The sequence below is a fragment of the Procambarus clarkii genome, chromosome 53, assembly GCF_040958095.1.
Source record: "Procambarus clarkii isolate CNS0578487 chromosome 53, FALCON_Pclarkii_2.0, whole genome shotgun sequence".
Classification (NCBI taxonomy): Eukaryota; Metazoa; Arthropoda; class Malacostraca; order Decapoda; family Cambaridae; genus Procambarus; species Procambarus clarkii.
In genome coordinates this window covers 14,831,513-14,846,933 of record NC_091202.1, presented here as the reverse complement: position 1 = coordinate 14,846,933, position 15,421 = coordinate 14,831,513, and the positions used below count along the sequence as shown (strand labels likewise).

At 38.1% G+C, this 15,421-nt stretch overlaps 2 protein-coding genes across 2 annotated transcripts in view; one reads left to right on the top strand and one right to left on the bottom strand.

Moving 5' to 3' along the window:
* Positions 1 to 3,517: 3,517 nt before the first annotated feature.
* The window catches only part of LOC138352296 (uncharacterized), a 23,441-nt gene continuing 11,537 nt past the window's right edge, over positions 3,518 to 15,421 (bottom strand). The window contains exons 2-3 of the mRNA XM_069304669.1: positions 5,015 to 5,054; positions 3,518 to 4,867 (exon numbers count right to left, since the gene is read on the bottom strand). Coding sequence (XP_069160770.1) covers positions 3,615 to 4,867; positions 5,015 to 5,030 — 1,269 coding nt within the window. The 5' untranslated portion in view covers positions 5,031 to 5,054 and the 3' untranslated portion in view covers positions 3,518 to 3,614. The remainder of the gene's footprint in view (positions 4,868 to 5,014; positions 5,055 to 15,421) is intronic.
* LOC138352295 (baculoviral IAP repeat-containing protein 8-like) lies at positions 8,005 to 9,686 on the top strand. The gene is made up of 3 exons (XM_069304668.1): positions 8,005 to 8,596; positions 8,725 to 8,889; positions 9,000 to 9,686. The coding sequence occupies exons 1-3, from the start codon at positions 8,230 to 8,232 to the stop codon at positions 9,683 to 9,685; spliced, it is 1,218 nt and encodes a 405-aa protein (XP_069160769.1). The 5' UTR covers positions 8,005 to 8,229; the 3' UTR covers position 9,686.

Sequence of the window (15,421 nt, the reverse complement as noted above, 5' to 3'; positions counted from 1 at the left end):
GCAGCAACCTCCAAGCCTACTGTTACTAGTTCACCCAAACCGGTAACTTCCAAACGTGCAGTAGGCTGGGGGACTTGTATGTTCTGCAAAAAGAAACATTCAACATACTGTTGTGCTAATTATCCAACCAGAGACACTCGTATGGAGCGACTCCAGGAATTAGGGAGATGTGCAAGGTGTCTCAAGTCACACAACATAGACTATTGTGATACCCAATTCAACACCTGCAACAGGTGTAGAAGAGGTAGGCACCATGCAGCACTGTGCAAATATACGAAATTAACGTATTCAAGACCCAAGGTGGAAGATAGCATTCCCACCACAGTACAGTACTGCAAGGTGCAACAAACAAAGAGTGTCCAATCGGCAAAGTCTAAAGGTAATACGACTTTGCCTACTGCCCAAATTACCATCCTGAATAAGAGGGCCAAGGTCCATACCCGTGGGTTGTTTGACCAAGGATCCCAAAGAACATACATCACTAAAAGGTTGGCAGATGAATTACAATTAAGGCCTGTAGCCCAGATGTCATTCAACATCTCAGGGTTTGTAACAGATGCAGGACCTCAAGTCTACCAGGTGGTACAACCATCAGTACGTTTAGGCAGGTACGTCTGTCGAGTACAAGCCATTGTGGTGGACAAAATACCAGTAGACCTACAAGTTCAAGGTCTGAGAGCAACAGCCAAATTCCTGAGAAATAGAGGAATAAAATTGGCAGATAATATTAAGTCTGATCACCTCACCGACTTCGGTCTCCTTGTAGGGACAGACTATTGTCATCGATTCATCGGTAGCCCTACTAAATATCAGGGCATAACCATGTTAAACTCTGCAGGAGGTAAATTACTCTCAGGCCCAGTATCAAGCCTGAGGAGACCTATGCCTGCAGATAAACAATACCAATAGAATCTGAATTTGTCAGCTGATTATATTTCTCCAGTAGCATTATACTAAGGAGATTACAGCTGACTATAGTAACAGAGGTTGATGTTAGTATCATCATTTAAAGCTGAAGATGAGTTCATGAGGCCTCAGTGGCAAATCAGTGAACAGTAGCCTAAAACAGCTACAAGTCACTGCGACCAATGTCACTGAACCCACTGCAGTCTCAGAACCATACTTTACTTTAATGATGAGCTATTCAATCTTCTGAATCAATTAACTAAATTAAACCCCAATAAATCTGATGACTGATTTGATACATTTATTATTTAATCAAGATGTATTCCATGGGCCTCAGTGTTTATATATCAGTGACCAGTTACCTGAACAAACTTCAAGTTATATCTAATGTCACTGATCTCACTGCAGTCCCTGAATCATACTTGACTGTAGTACTTGATCACATTCAGTCTTCTGGGTTAAATAATATGTAATAAGGCTTGAATATTAGCCTTTCAAGAGTTGACAGGGAAATGAAATCGCATTAGACTTCTAACCCCTGCAACTCTAGTACGGGACATCCGTCCTGCACGAACAGACACACAAATGTGTGATTAATAACTACTAACATCAAATTAATGTAATAATTCGATGGAGGAGTATCGGTGTTCGTCTGTTCTAATTAGGACTTCGACCCGTGAGCAGCCCCTGGGGAATTATGTCGGAAAATCCGACACCATTTAATAATAATCATACAGATAATAACTGTATTACCAACAAGTTACCCATAGAAAACGTAACTTGTAGTGGAATTACCGTCTATAGAAAACGGGATATCATCACCACATACTATTATAATTCACCACCTATTATGGTGGGAATTATTCTTAAATACATTAGTCTTTGGACTTTACCATCATAAAAACATCTCATATAAATTAACTTAATTATCAATATTAAAGTAGAGTAAATGTGACCCTTCTATCACGTTCTGAAATCTGGACAATGTAGGCCAGGCGTCAGAGGGGGAAGGAGGGCAGCCATTGTTTATACTAGACCAGAGGCTCACACGGGAGCAAATTCGGCTCCTGTTAAATTTACTTGGACGTAGTGTTAAGGAAACTAAAAGTGTACCATTATCAACACGCTGTCTACAAATTCAAGTTAAGTGTCTATCCGAAACCCATTATCTATCATTAGTGGCCATTAATGTCATTGGGTAGGGTTATCCGGTTAGATCACATGGAAGCCTCAAACTAAAGGTAATTAAGCCAGGTCCTCATGTTCCATGTACTGTTTTCTCTGATATACTTGTCATATATAGGATTCTGGCTTCACAGCTAGCGCACTTTTGACAGGTCAAGACGAGGATGCAAGATTATGTGCACCAGTTACTGGGTGATAGAAGCTACCTCAAAGAGGATAATTTGGTGTCTACACTCTAGTTATACCTGGTGGACTAACCTGCTGTACTATAAGAGAAGGAACCTCATCAATGTATGTAGCTATTACTGTAATTTGATTGGCTGCATATGTGTAATATAAACCCCCCCTAATGTGTAGAGGATCGATTTGTGAGATTATGAGATTATTGCAGAAATACAGTCCACTTATCATTATACAAATTGCTATCGAAGTATATAAATTAACGTAAATATAAATTCATATAAATTAAATAAATATAAATCTCACAGGTCGGTTCCCACACACCGCCCAACTCACTACGCTATTTCTACTCTACATGTTATAGCATGTTTTCCGCTCATCTTGGTACCAACCCTTACAATCTCTCTCTCATTCCTTTACATGTCTCAGCATGTTCGCCTCGCATCTTACTACGCTGTCTACTTTACATGTTGTAGCGTGTATTACTGTGTCCCATATCTTATTTAAACATGAGTCATATGTAAATATACCCAACTCCTTCCATCCATTACAAGTCCTAGCTTGTTCACCGCCCAACTCACTACGCTATTTCTACTTTACATGTTGTAGCATGTTTTCCGCACATCTTGATACCATTCCTTACAATCTCTCAATCCTTTACACATCCCAACTTTCAACCCTTTCTTACAATTTTCCTCCATCCCTCCGCTACATGTTCTTACCCGTTCATTACAGTCCACTACATATTCTCTAATCATCTCTGTACTAATTCTCAAAACTAGTTGTTTCTGTCATTTTAGTAAGTAAGTAAGTAGATCATCGTTACTAACAACGACAACAACAACAACAGTAACATTACTAATTCACAGTAAGTTACTACTGAGCATTTAGCAGTTATCCATTTTCAAATAAGGTCAATATAAATCACTCTAAGACATCTTCGTACAATTAAAGATACTTGCTTGTGCACTAAGTCATTACTTACAGTAGCATCTTAAGGCATTGTTTTCGTAACTCAGTTTTATTAAACATACACCTTCATTAGTCAAAGGAAAACTTTTCAAGTCATTGTATTCAATATTTCCGTTAAACTTACTACATCATGTCATTATTCTGTTTCATAATTAAGTACTTGTTTCAGTCCTCCAATGTAATAAGCAAATTATTCTATTAAGGATAAAGAAATCTTATTTAGAAGAGACATTAAGTTTATTACAACATTTAACGCATACAAGTGTTCAAGAAAATCATATACAGTTATTCTTAGTAGTTATACAAGTGTTCAAGAAAATCATATACAAGTGTTCTTAGTAGTTATACAAGTGTTCAAGAAATCATAAACACTATAGTCTTATATAGAAATAAACATTTGAATTTATAAAAGAATTATAAGTAAAACATGTATTTGATTTCACACAATGAAACTCACTATCCAGCAAGTTAAAAAATCCATCACATGCACAGCATCCCCCTTCCCCTTCTCCAAAATAGATTAGTTTTTGTCCCTTAAATTCCTTTAAAACATAGAAAGCATCGCTATAAACATTATCATCACAAATCAATTCAGGCCAGGACATTAGAAGTACTTCTCTGTCATTACAATAAGTCCTAACTGCTTCTACAGCATCCATTTGTTCAACCTCCATCCACTTACTCTCACCCATATTCGAGTAATTATCTGTAGCTCGTACCACGTTAGTATGTCTTATCCTAATAAGATTTTCAATAAAGGCCATACCAGAGAAAACACCAAGTACAGGATCCTGTCCTATAAATCTCATCACTGCCTCTATTTCTATCTTTTGGGGGGTATGATATCCTATTTCTGGTCTCATCTTTATTAAATTTAACGGAAAAGATGGAAAGCTCTCCTCCATATGATCAATTAAACTCCAATGTTCATCTTCTTCCGTTTTAGGGTGAATAATACTAAGCTCTTTCACAGTCTTACTATTTACCTGCTGTTGCAGTTCATCCTGGCTCATTATAGTATACACTTCTCGTTCTTCAGAACTCAACTTATTAATAAACCAGTTTGCAGCATTTGGAGAACCAATTTCATCCACAAATTTTCTTATAAAAAATTTATCCTTTAAGTTACATCCTATAGGCACTTCTTCAAATTCTGGAAATATGTATTTAAAACGGGGTTTAGGTCTAAAAGTGCAAATTATTTTATCACCTTTAAATAACAAATAAATTTTCTTCATCTCGGCCTTACTAGGAATTTTCGTCAGCAACAACACTTGACAATTCTCATGTTTCTTGAGTACATCTGTAACACTCTCTTTTAAGCTAAATAAGACTATGTCACATTTTATCAATGGAAGTTCTTCTTTCAACTTTATAAAATCACGACCAATCAGTATCATTAAAACATTTTCACTTTTGCTAATAAACTTTGCTAGAGCTGGAACAATGTTCTCATGCGTACATTTATCAGTATGTGTCATCACTTTATAAGTCTGTTTTTCCGCCAGGGGCATATTCTTCCACAAAACAGTCGAAGCTGGACTTTGCCATATAGTTTCTGACACAAGATCAGGCATGCTTCCAAACCCTGGTAGACTCTTCACATCTATCACATGGGGTAGATCTTTAAACAAAGAAAAATACAATATTTAACACAGGGACTATTAAATAATCATAATATTTCAAAACTAAAAGATATTCAATAATAAGCAAAATTATATCACAACAAATATAACGAGTACTGTAAGTACATCATACAATAATCACTTACTGTATACAGCAGCCATCGATCCGAGTATGTCTTGTCACTGCTGGAACGAGATGGGGAGTTTATGGCAAGATATATCCCGACCTAGCTTATCACATCGGAGATTGTTACGCTCCGCCCCTCTCTCTTAGCTGTAGTTTCCAAATTAGTTATATGTATTATTTTAGATCTACTAGTTTTAACTATGACATTCTCTTCCGTTTATTAGATCCCTCCTCTACTTGTTTCTTCTCTCTCCCAGTCCCCGTAACATCTTCTCCAAGAGGTATACGAACCATTAATAATTCTTTTTTATTATTCTTTAAAACATAAGCTAAATGGGCTAGTCCTGGAAAATAGTGTGTCTCCCATTCTTCTTGTTCTTCTTTACTCCATCCTATTCCGTCATTAAACCCAATACCATATGGAATAATTATACGCTGGATTAAATTATTATTTCTTGCCTGACAACAAATTTGTCTTATTGCAGATTTAAAACTCCAACGTTTAATAATATCTTTCTGTAATCCTAGATCTTCATTAGAGCTACTGTATTGAAGTCCTATAATATGAGGTTTTATTTCTGGTTCTGGAGATAAAGCAAGTACTATACCACCAGGAGTTATATTATTCTGTACCACTTCACACTCGGAAACTTTACTGTAAGGATATTTTTCCCATAACAGTTGTGCAAATCCGCCAGATAAATTGTGAGAATCGTAGACAAGACAGTCTCCAGGTTTTAGAATTTCATCACTAGTAAAATCAGCATCTATAATACACTTATTCAAACGCTTAAGCTTCACTTGCATGTACATAGAACAATCCATCTTGAAGTAAGACAGAAAAAGTTTCGTACCTCTTCCTATATACTCAGAAAAGTAGAGTTGACATTTAGACATTAAAAAAGGGAGAAAATAAACACACGAGTTTCTATTTTGTTATTTAATGTGTAAAAATGTACAATGTATTTAATTTGTAAAAATGTACAAAGTATAAATTATTTACAGACATTATTATTCCCAATCCATCTTCTCTTCTAAATTTGTAAAACTACTACTAACACACATTGTAACATTAGTATCAACAGACGTAGTAACATTAACAGGTGTTGAATTAATTGTATCAGACAACTTAGTGTTGATAGAAGGTGAACTAGCATCAGCGGTAGCAGGCGTAGCATCATCTTCAGGTGTCCTAGCAGCATCAGTAGCATTAGTTGTGGATCCATTTGAAGAACAGCAATGTATGGAATCTTATTTTCAAAGATGCCGTGGGTGGATGACTGAGGAGGAACGATGTTTTCGGGACGTACTATGAAGAGTACAATACCTCGTTTTCGTAGTTTTTGTCCTATTTTCTCAAGTATAGGCAAATATTTACTTTCCCATACTGCGCAGTTGTCCAAATAACTTGACATGCCAAACCCATATGGAATAATAATTCTCTTAACACATCTTTTAAGAATGAAAACAAGGGCTTCCTTCAGAGCATTTTCAAACCAGCGCCATCTCTGATATTCTGTATCTTTTTCAAGTCCATCGTAAAAATGTTCATCTAAACTTCGTACTTCACACGGAGGATTTTCATATGCTGGTAAAGTTGCAGGTCTACTAGCAAACTGAGTCACTAAACCAATAATAAGGGGTAGATGGGGATCTTCATCCATCCTGTTGTTAAATTCAGGTGGTTCTCCAATATGTATACTACCAGGGTTACTGCGATAAGATACAACAGCCCTGTTTTTGTAAGGAAAGTTTTCACGATGTAATCTCGCATATGGGTAACGATCCCACAATCCTTGCACAATTTTACACATTTGTACACTCGTAGCATCAAGATCGTACAATAAACAGTCGTGATTATTGTAGACGGACAGGGAGGCAAAGTCTCCATTAATAGTCTTGATCTCCATAGCCTTGAATATCCAAGCTTGAAGTAGATTCCGACATCCAAGAAGAGGAGGACACCGTAAGAGATCACTCCGGGGGAAGCATATATACATCTTTAGGCTGCGCGTAGAAACACTGCGCACACAAAAGGTTGCCAAGTGTTACTTGCTCTTCCTCTGCATAATCTCCTCGTTAAACAGTAATTTAACTTCCACTCCGTAGGGTTTTAACTGTTTATACATATCTTCAATAACAGGAAGATAAGTATTTTCCCAAACTTTATCTCTTCGAACACATGTAATCCCAATTCCTGTTGGTATTATAACTCTCATAATTTGAGGAGAGCCCTTGATAAAGTTAAATAAATCTTTCATACCATTCTTGAAGTAGACGAGACGATTAATGGATGTATCTTCGTTTAATCCAGAGAGCATGTTTCTGTCTTTTGAGTTTTCTATAATTCCCTGAGCAATGTTATTACTTTCTATAGGTAATCCAATACCGTATTGTGTGGCTATAGCAACAATATACGGAAGATTTTCTCCTTTAGAGATATGAATTGTTCCTGGTACTGGACGATCTTCAGGGATACATCTCTTAAGACTGTACAAGGGTCGGCGAACATTATAAGCGTCAGCATGAGAATATTTCTTGGCTAAGTCTAGGGCCATTCCTCGGGGAACACAGGATATACAGTTCACTCCGTACACAATACAGGTTTCATTATTACAAAATGAATCGTCGGTTAAATAACCCTGACAAGTTGTCAGAACAGTATCCATGGTGAATTTTCTTCCTCGTAAGGTAGTAGATACGAACCAGATAGTCGTAATAATATCCCTAATGTGAGGTCCGCGCTCTTATATTGGGGGTAATGTAAAAGTTACCACTTATTTGAATATATTAATAAGGATTTTTGTTACCTTAGAGCGATATTATATATGACATTATAACTAATAGTATATTTCATTTTAGGATATAGATGCTTTAAGCATATATTTTAATTAGATTAAATAAGAATTTACTACTAAATTATATATATATATATCTATCATTATGTACGGCAGCTACGAATAATGACGTAACAGTATACTTTTAGCGAGATTGCCAAAGTGATGTATTTTTCTAATAAGTCTAATAAATAATGAAAGTAGTCTACTAAGTATTTATATAAGAGCTTTATTTAATTATGAAACTTTAAGGATTTTTAAGTAGAGAAGTATTTAGAGGAAATTACTGTCTATTATAAATGGGGAAACTGTTAAATATGTAGCGATGTACGATACTTATTTTAGGGATATATATACTTGCTTATCCTACTCTAATAGTTAGTGCTGCCCTCACACGATGGATCCTTTGTGTGCCAGGAAGTTTTACAGTATAGAAAGCCTTAAATGTGCAGGAGTTAGACTACAAACATTTGTGGATTGGCCCATTAAGTGGTTAAACCCTATTGACTTAGTTGAAGATGGGTTCTATTACCTTCGCAATAGTGATTACTGTTTGTGTGCATTTTGTTATTGTATAGTAGGTGCATGGATTGTTGGTGATACCCCCAGAAGACGTCATAAGATCATTAATCAAGACTGTGCCTTTATTAGAGGCAAGAGGAGTGACAATGTTTCTTTAGAGGTGTCTGAGATAGCTTTCAAATATGGACTGGAATTTGTTTCCCATAAAATAGAACTGGGAAATAAGAAAATAAGTGATAGTAGTAAGTATATATTCTTATGATGTATTCTTATACCAGTCTTATATACTCTGTACAAAACTTGATTGCTTAAATAGATACTTCTTATTCTTCTAAAGAATAATTTACGTAACTACGTTATATTTTTTTAGGTGGTGCTCCTCCTAAGGAAGATCTGGGATTGATCAAATTTAGGAAATCGCTGAATCCAGGATTGGTAACTTATAAATCTCGCCTAGAGACATTTGATATGACATGGCCTGGAAGGGTCAAGCAAACTTCTCATGAGCTGGCAGAAGCTGGTTTTTTTTACTGTGGTATGAAGTGTTTTAACTATTTTAACTTAATAGAGTTATAAGTAAAGAAATAATGAATATTAGTTAAAAGATAGTAACGAGATAATGCTGGATTGTTTTATGGTTTTCAGGTATAAGTGACCACGTCTGCTGCTATCACTGCGCCTGTGGAATACGAAATTGGAGACCAGAAGATGATCCTTGGACGTTACATGCGAGATGTAGTCCAGAATGTGCTTACATTATTCTTGCAAGGGGCAAGGAATTTGTTAAGAATGCTAGATTGACAATACCATTACCTATAAAACCTATAGACAATGATTTAATTAATATCTTAATGGAGGGTATGGATAAGTTAAAACATCTGATTCATCAAAAATTATTACCTGTGGAGAGTATAAGATATGCTTTAAGTGAGTATCTTAAGGAATCCAGAGATTTGTTACCTTTTATTATACAAAGTAGATGCCTAGAAATCGTGTTGAGGTATATGCAAGAGGGTACAGATATTTATTTACGGGTACGGGACTTAATTTATGAAGCAGTTGATGATAAAAAGGAACAAGAAGCTACGCTTGAAGATCTGGGATTGAAAACTTTACCGGAGACTTGTACTAACACTGTTGAAAACAAGGACTGTACAGAACAATCTTGGGAAGAAGATATTTTATGTAGAGTTTGTATGGATAAAAATATAAATATTGTAATACTACCATGTAAACATATGGTGACGTGCAGCGGTTGTCTTTTAGCTCTGAAATGCTGTCCAATTTGTAGAGGAAATATTTTATATATAATAAATCCAATTGCTTCTTGAACACTTGTATATGATTTTCTTGAACACTTGTAAAACTACTAAGAACACTTATGATTTCTTGAATACCTGTATAACTACTAAAAACACTTGTATGCGTTAAATGTTGTAATAAACTTAATGTCTCTTCTAAATAAGATTTCTTTATCCTTAATAGAATAATTTGCTTATTACATTGGAGGACTGAAACAAGTACTTAATTATGAAACCGAATAATGACATGATGTAGTAAGTTTAACGGAAATATTGAATACAATGACTTGAAAAGTTTTCCTTTGACTAATGAAGGTGTATGTTTAATAAAACTGAGTTACGAAAACAATGCCTTAAGATGCTACTGTAAGTAATGACTTAGTGCACAGGCAAGTATCTTTAATTGTACGAAGATGTCTTAGAATGATTTATATTGACCTTATTTTGAAAATGGATAACTGCTAAATGCTCAGTAGTAACTTACTGTGAATTAGTAATGTTACTGTTGTTGTTGTTGTTGTTGTTGTTGTTAATAACGATGATCTACTTACTTACTTACTAAAATGACAGAAACAACTAGTTTTGAGAATTAGTACAGAGATGATTAGAGAATATGTAGTGGACTGTAACGAACGGGTAAGAACATGTAGCGGAGGGATGGAGGAAAATTGTAAGAAAGGGTTGAAAGTTGGGATGTGTAAAGGATTGAGAGATTGTAAGGGATGGTATCAAGATGTGCGGAAAACATGCTACAACGTGTAAAGTAGACAGTGTAGTGAGTGGGGCGGTGAACAAGCTAGGACTTGTAATGGATGGAAGGAGTCGGGTATATTTACATATGACTCATGTTTAAATAAGATATGGGACACAGTAATACACGCTACAACATGTAAAGTAGACAGCGTAGTAAGATGCGAGGCGAACATGCTGAGACATGCTGAGACATGTAAAGGAATGAGAGAGAGAGATTGTAAGGGTTGGTACCAAGATGAGCGGAAAACATGCTATAACATGTAGAGTAGAAATAGCGTAGTGAGTTGGGCGGTGAACAAGCTAGGACTTGTAATGGATGGAAAGAGTCGGGGTATATTTACATATGACTCATGTTTAAATAAGATAGAGGAGACGGTAATAGTTGTTTAAGTCTTGTATAAATGGGAAAGAACTAGAGAATATGTAAGACTAAGTACAGATCTGAACTTACAGAGAATATGCTATGAATGGGGAAAGAACGCAAATTAACAGCTACATTTTAATTTATGAGACTTGGATGAGATGGAGGAAGGTGGGAGGGGGTGAAAGATAATTAAACAGGTTGGGGTTATGTGTATACTCGGATAAGAGATACGCTGGAGACGGACTTGATCGAATATATTTATGTCTGATGATCTAAGGCTAATGTCCAGATTAATTTTACTACGTTAGAAAATAAGGTGATCTTAAATCTCAGGGTGATTTAGTTGGAAAATAAAGAACTTGCACAAATGAACTAAGCTGGGGCACAAGAGTTGTAACTTGATAACTGAACTGGTTTTTATTTACTATGTCTGAAAATGTAGTTGGGTGATTTGGACTGAGAGTAATGAATTTACAAAAGTGAGCTTGGACAAAGGACAAGAGCTAGAGTTTTATAATTGTTTACTTCATATTTACTATGTCTGAAATACAGAGGGTAAAAAATTTCGGGGAAATTGATGGTTTATTTACAAAGACTTGAGGGTGGAAGAGGGTGGGGGACGAGAGCTGGAGCTCAGTAACTGACTTGATCTTATTTACTAACTTTGAAGTATGTCTGCTTTTAATTTTAGGGAAATTGATGGGTTATTTACAAAGATATGAAGGAGAACTAAGGCGGAGACGAGAGCTGGAGCTCGATAACTGACTTGATTTTATTTACGGTGTCTGAAATACAGAGGGTAAAAATTTCAGGGAAATTGGACTGTTACTAACGATCTTGTATAAACGAACTAAGGTGGGGGACAAGCGCTGGAGCTCGATAACTGTTTTGATCTTATTTACGGAGCCTGAAATACAGAGGGTAAAAATTTCAGGGAAATTGGACTGTTACTAACGAAGATACGAGAGAGAGCTAAGGCGGAGGACAAGCGCTGGAGCTTGGTAACTGTTTTGATCTTATTTATGGTGCCTGAAATACAGAGGGTGAAAATTTCAGGGAAATTGGACTGATACTAACGAAGATACGAGAGAGAGCTAAGGCGGAGGACAAGCGCTGGAGCTTGGTAACTAAATTACTGTATTGAACTACATTTGAAATATGATTATTTTTAAATTTTAGAGGGATTGGAATGATAGTATTCATTATACGACAGGGGACTAAGGTGGGGGGAACGTGAGCTAGAACATGCTTACTAACATGATTTATTTGTGTAAAACTGACTTGCTTAATGAAAAGGAGCAAACATACGATGTTGGAAAATAGTTGAACTGAATGAAAGGAGAGAGAGAGAGAGAGGAGGGACGGTCCAGATATTATGGATAAGATAAGATAAGAGGTACCCTGTATGCGATGTCTGGCTGGCCGGCCGTAAAGTAAATAAAGGTGACGCGACAGATTGCGAGGTAAGGGGGGAGGGAGGGGGGTGTGATGTACGAAACCCTGAAAACGATGACTTACACAGGTGATTTTCTAAATTTACATGAAAACTATGGCTTACATAGACGATTTTGTAAGTTGAAAACATGTAAAATATGTCCGTAGAGTTCTCCTGGAAGCCCTAAAGAGCTACACACGTTATTTGAATTTCTCCCATAAGGCCTTAACAAACTTCTATGTCTCGGAAATTATTTTTCTTATAAGAACTTTAACAAACTCGTATGACATTAGTTTTCATTATAAGAATTCCCTAATTCCAAATCTGTGACTCCCCAAATTCTCCTGAAAACCCTAAAGCGCTACAGGGGAATTTACAAATTCACCTGAAACCCCGAAGCGCTACAGGGGAATTTTCTCCCAGAAAAAAAAATTCCCCTGTAGCGCTTACACCCTACTACTCTTGTGGAGTCCCATTCTCGTGCAAGTGGTAGTCCGACACTTGTCCTTGCAACTTTACTCTGGCATACCTGTGACTTAGGTAATCTTGAATCCATGCTAGCATTTTCCCCCTCACACCTTTTTTAACTAAGGTGTGTAGTATTGCTGGCGGGCTTGCAAGTTCAAATGCTTTTTCCAGATCAAGGAAGACCACTATAGCTGGACCCGAGTTAACTGTTCCTAGTAATGTTGCTATGCAGTTGGCAGTACCTACACCTCTAGTGAAGCCAAATATGTGTTTATGAAGGTCTCCAGTCTTCCACAGTAGCCTATTTAAGACCATCCGTTCTGCAGTTTTACTAACGCATGATGTTAAGGAAATGGGTCTGTAATTGCCAGGTTCATTCGGCTTAGGAATCGGTATGATGTCTGCTTTCTTCCAAGAGGGCGGTAGTTTGCCTTGCTGCCAAGACGCATTGATGACGTCCAACATCCCTCGGTCTCCAGCAGGACCTGCATGTGCGATCATTGAGTATGTAATGTTATCAGCACCTGGTGCAGTGTCCTTACCACCTTTTTTGGCTCTGCTTAGTTCCTGTTCGGTGAAGGGACAGTCACATTCGTCATTTATAGCTAAGCCCTCATGAATGACTGTCATCCTCTCTTGTTTTAAGTGTTCTTGCTGCCTTCGGACCATTGCAGGAAGCTGATATGAAGCTGTTCTTTCTGCAAATTGGAGAGCAAGTCTCTCAGCCTCCTGCAATGGTTGAATACATGCCTGTGGCCGGGCTGGTCGACCTGATATAGTTTTAATCTGACCCCATATCTTGCCAAGACTACTATGTTCATTTAGAGTTTGACACCACTCAAACCATCTTGCCTTCTTTACTTCTCGAGAAACTCGCCTTGCTTCAGATATCACCGCTCGTAGCAGAGTTCTTCCTTCTGGTGTGGGGTTTCTCTTTAGATGTTTTCTGAAGATATTGACTCTGTGGTTCTGTTCTTTAACGTCATTACTATAGAACCAATAGTTCTTTCGTTTCGTGTTACCTGTGATAATGATTGGAATAGCTTTGTTCGCAGCAGCTGCAACGGCTTCCTGCAGATTGGTCTCGTGTATGTTCAAATCCTCAGGTGGCGTGTACGTTGCATACCATTTTTCAAGTTCTTCCTGGTATGCATTCCAATTGGCCTTACCTAAATTCCACCGAGGCTGCGCAGGAGGTGTAGGAGGTCGTGCCAGGTTGAGTGTCGTGACAGTAGCATAGTGGTCACTGGTGATCACCGGGTCTACTTCCCACTTCGCCTGTTGCTGGAGTGCTGTGGAGATGAATGTAAGATCAAGGGAACCTCCTAGAATGTGAGTGGGTTCCCCAGTGTTGAGAAGTGTAATTTCAGGTACTTCTCGCAGAGCTGCAGCTAAATGGCGCCCATCTGCATTGGCTGGCCCAGTTGCACCTAACTCTGGATGATGAGCATTAAAATTTCCAGCAATAATTAAATTTTCCTGCGTGGCCAAGGCAAGCACTGCCTCTGCTTCTAGTTTACGTCTAGGGGGCTTGTAGACGTTGTATATGAGGAGCTCAGAATTAGCCATATTCACTGTAACTGCTAATACCTCTACTCCATCCCCACATGAAACCGAGTCTATTTTCTTGCTGGGTATGGTGTTTCTGACTAGGGTCATTAATCCTCTTAGTCTCCCCTGCTCATACGGGAGAACATAGTGCTGATATCCAGCTAATCTGAAGGATTTCGTGGCTGGGAAAAGAGTTTCTTCCAAAACGATTATATCTGCTTTCGTGCTGATTGCAGCCTCCTGAAGTGTGTGTTTTTTATTTCCAAGACCTTGTATGTTCCACTGCAGAATTCGTAATGGCCAGACGACGGGTTCGGTTGGTGTTGCTTGTTCTACGAGAACTCCTCCTCGGAATCGACCTCTATATTCTCCGCCTCGCAAGTCGTGTCGCTGCAAATCGGACTGCATTGATAGTTCGTGGTCATCCCCGACGTTGTTGGAATCTGTGCATAACTGTGGTCCATCGCTATGTTGTTGGAAGTGCTGCAGGTCGGACTGCATTGATTGTCCGTGGTCAACCCCGGCATTGTTGGAATCTGTGCAGAACTGTGGTCCATCACTTTGTTGTTGGTATTGCTGCAAGTCGGACTGCATTGATTGCTCGCGGCCGTTTCTTGTGTTGGCGGAACCTGCGCATCGCTGCTGTTCAATACGTCTTTGTTGGCGTTGCTGCAGATCAGACTGCATTGGCAGGTGTTGTCTGTCACCTGTGTTGGAAGATTCTGTTGATCGTGGGTGGTCACTGCGTCTTGCAGTTGCGTTTGTGAATGTTGATGTCCCGGAGTCTTGACTAGCCGACTGTTGTTGGTAGTCAGTATGTCCAAGTTGCGTTGTTTGTCCTCTTGTGCTCCTTCCTGTCGGAGACTGTCTATTTCTCGTGTAACTGTGGTCTGCTGCACGATCTTGTCCATTATCACACAAGTGATGTCTTGAGTCTGTTGTTGTGAGGCGTTCTGCGTCATCTGTAGGCAATTGATAATGGTCTCTGCCATGATCTTCACGATGGTTTGCAGCTGGACCTCGGTAAAACTGTATAGCTGGTGAGTAGATTCCGAAAGTAAGTGTTTTCTGCTCATTTGCACTTGCTGGACTTCTGCAACACTTTCGTGTAATGTCTGATGCGGAATTGACAGATTCGGGAAATTTTGCTCTGTGAGAGCGGGTGGCTCTTGTGGCTGTGCACGAGTGTTCCAGA

Bases quoted from the DNA above. Each gene is read 5' to 3' on its own strand.
- LOC138352295 (XM_069304668.1), top strand. From the start codon at position 8,230: ATGGATCCTTTGTGTGCCAGGAAGTTTTACAGTATAGAAAGCCTTAAA. The intron at 8,597-8,724 runs GTAAGTATATAT...ATATTTTTTTAG, and splicing joins TAAGAAAATAAGTGATAGTA to GTGGTGCTCCTCCTAAGGAA. The intron at 8,890-8,999 runs GTATGAAGTGTT...TATGGTTTTCAG, and splicing joins AGCTGGTTTTTTTTACTGTG to GTATAAGTGACCACGTCTGC.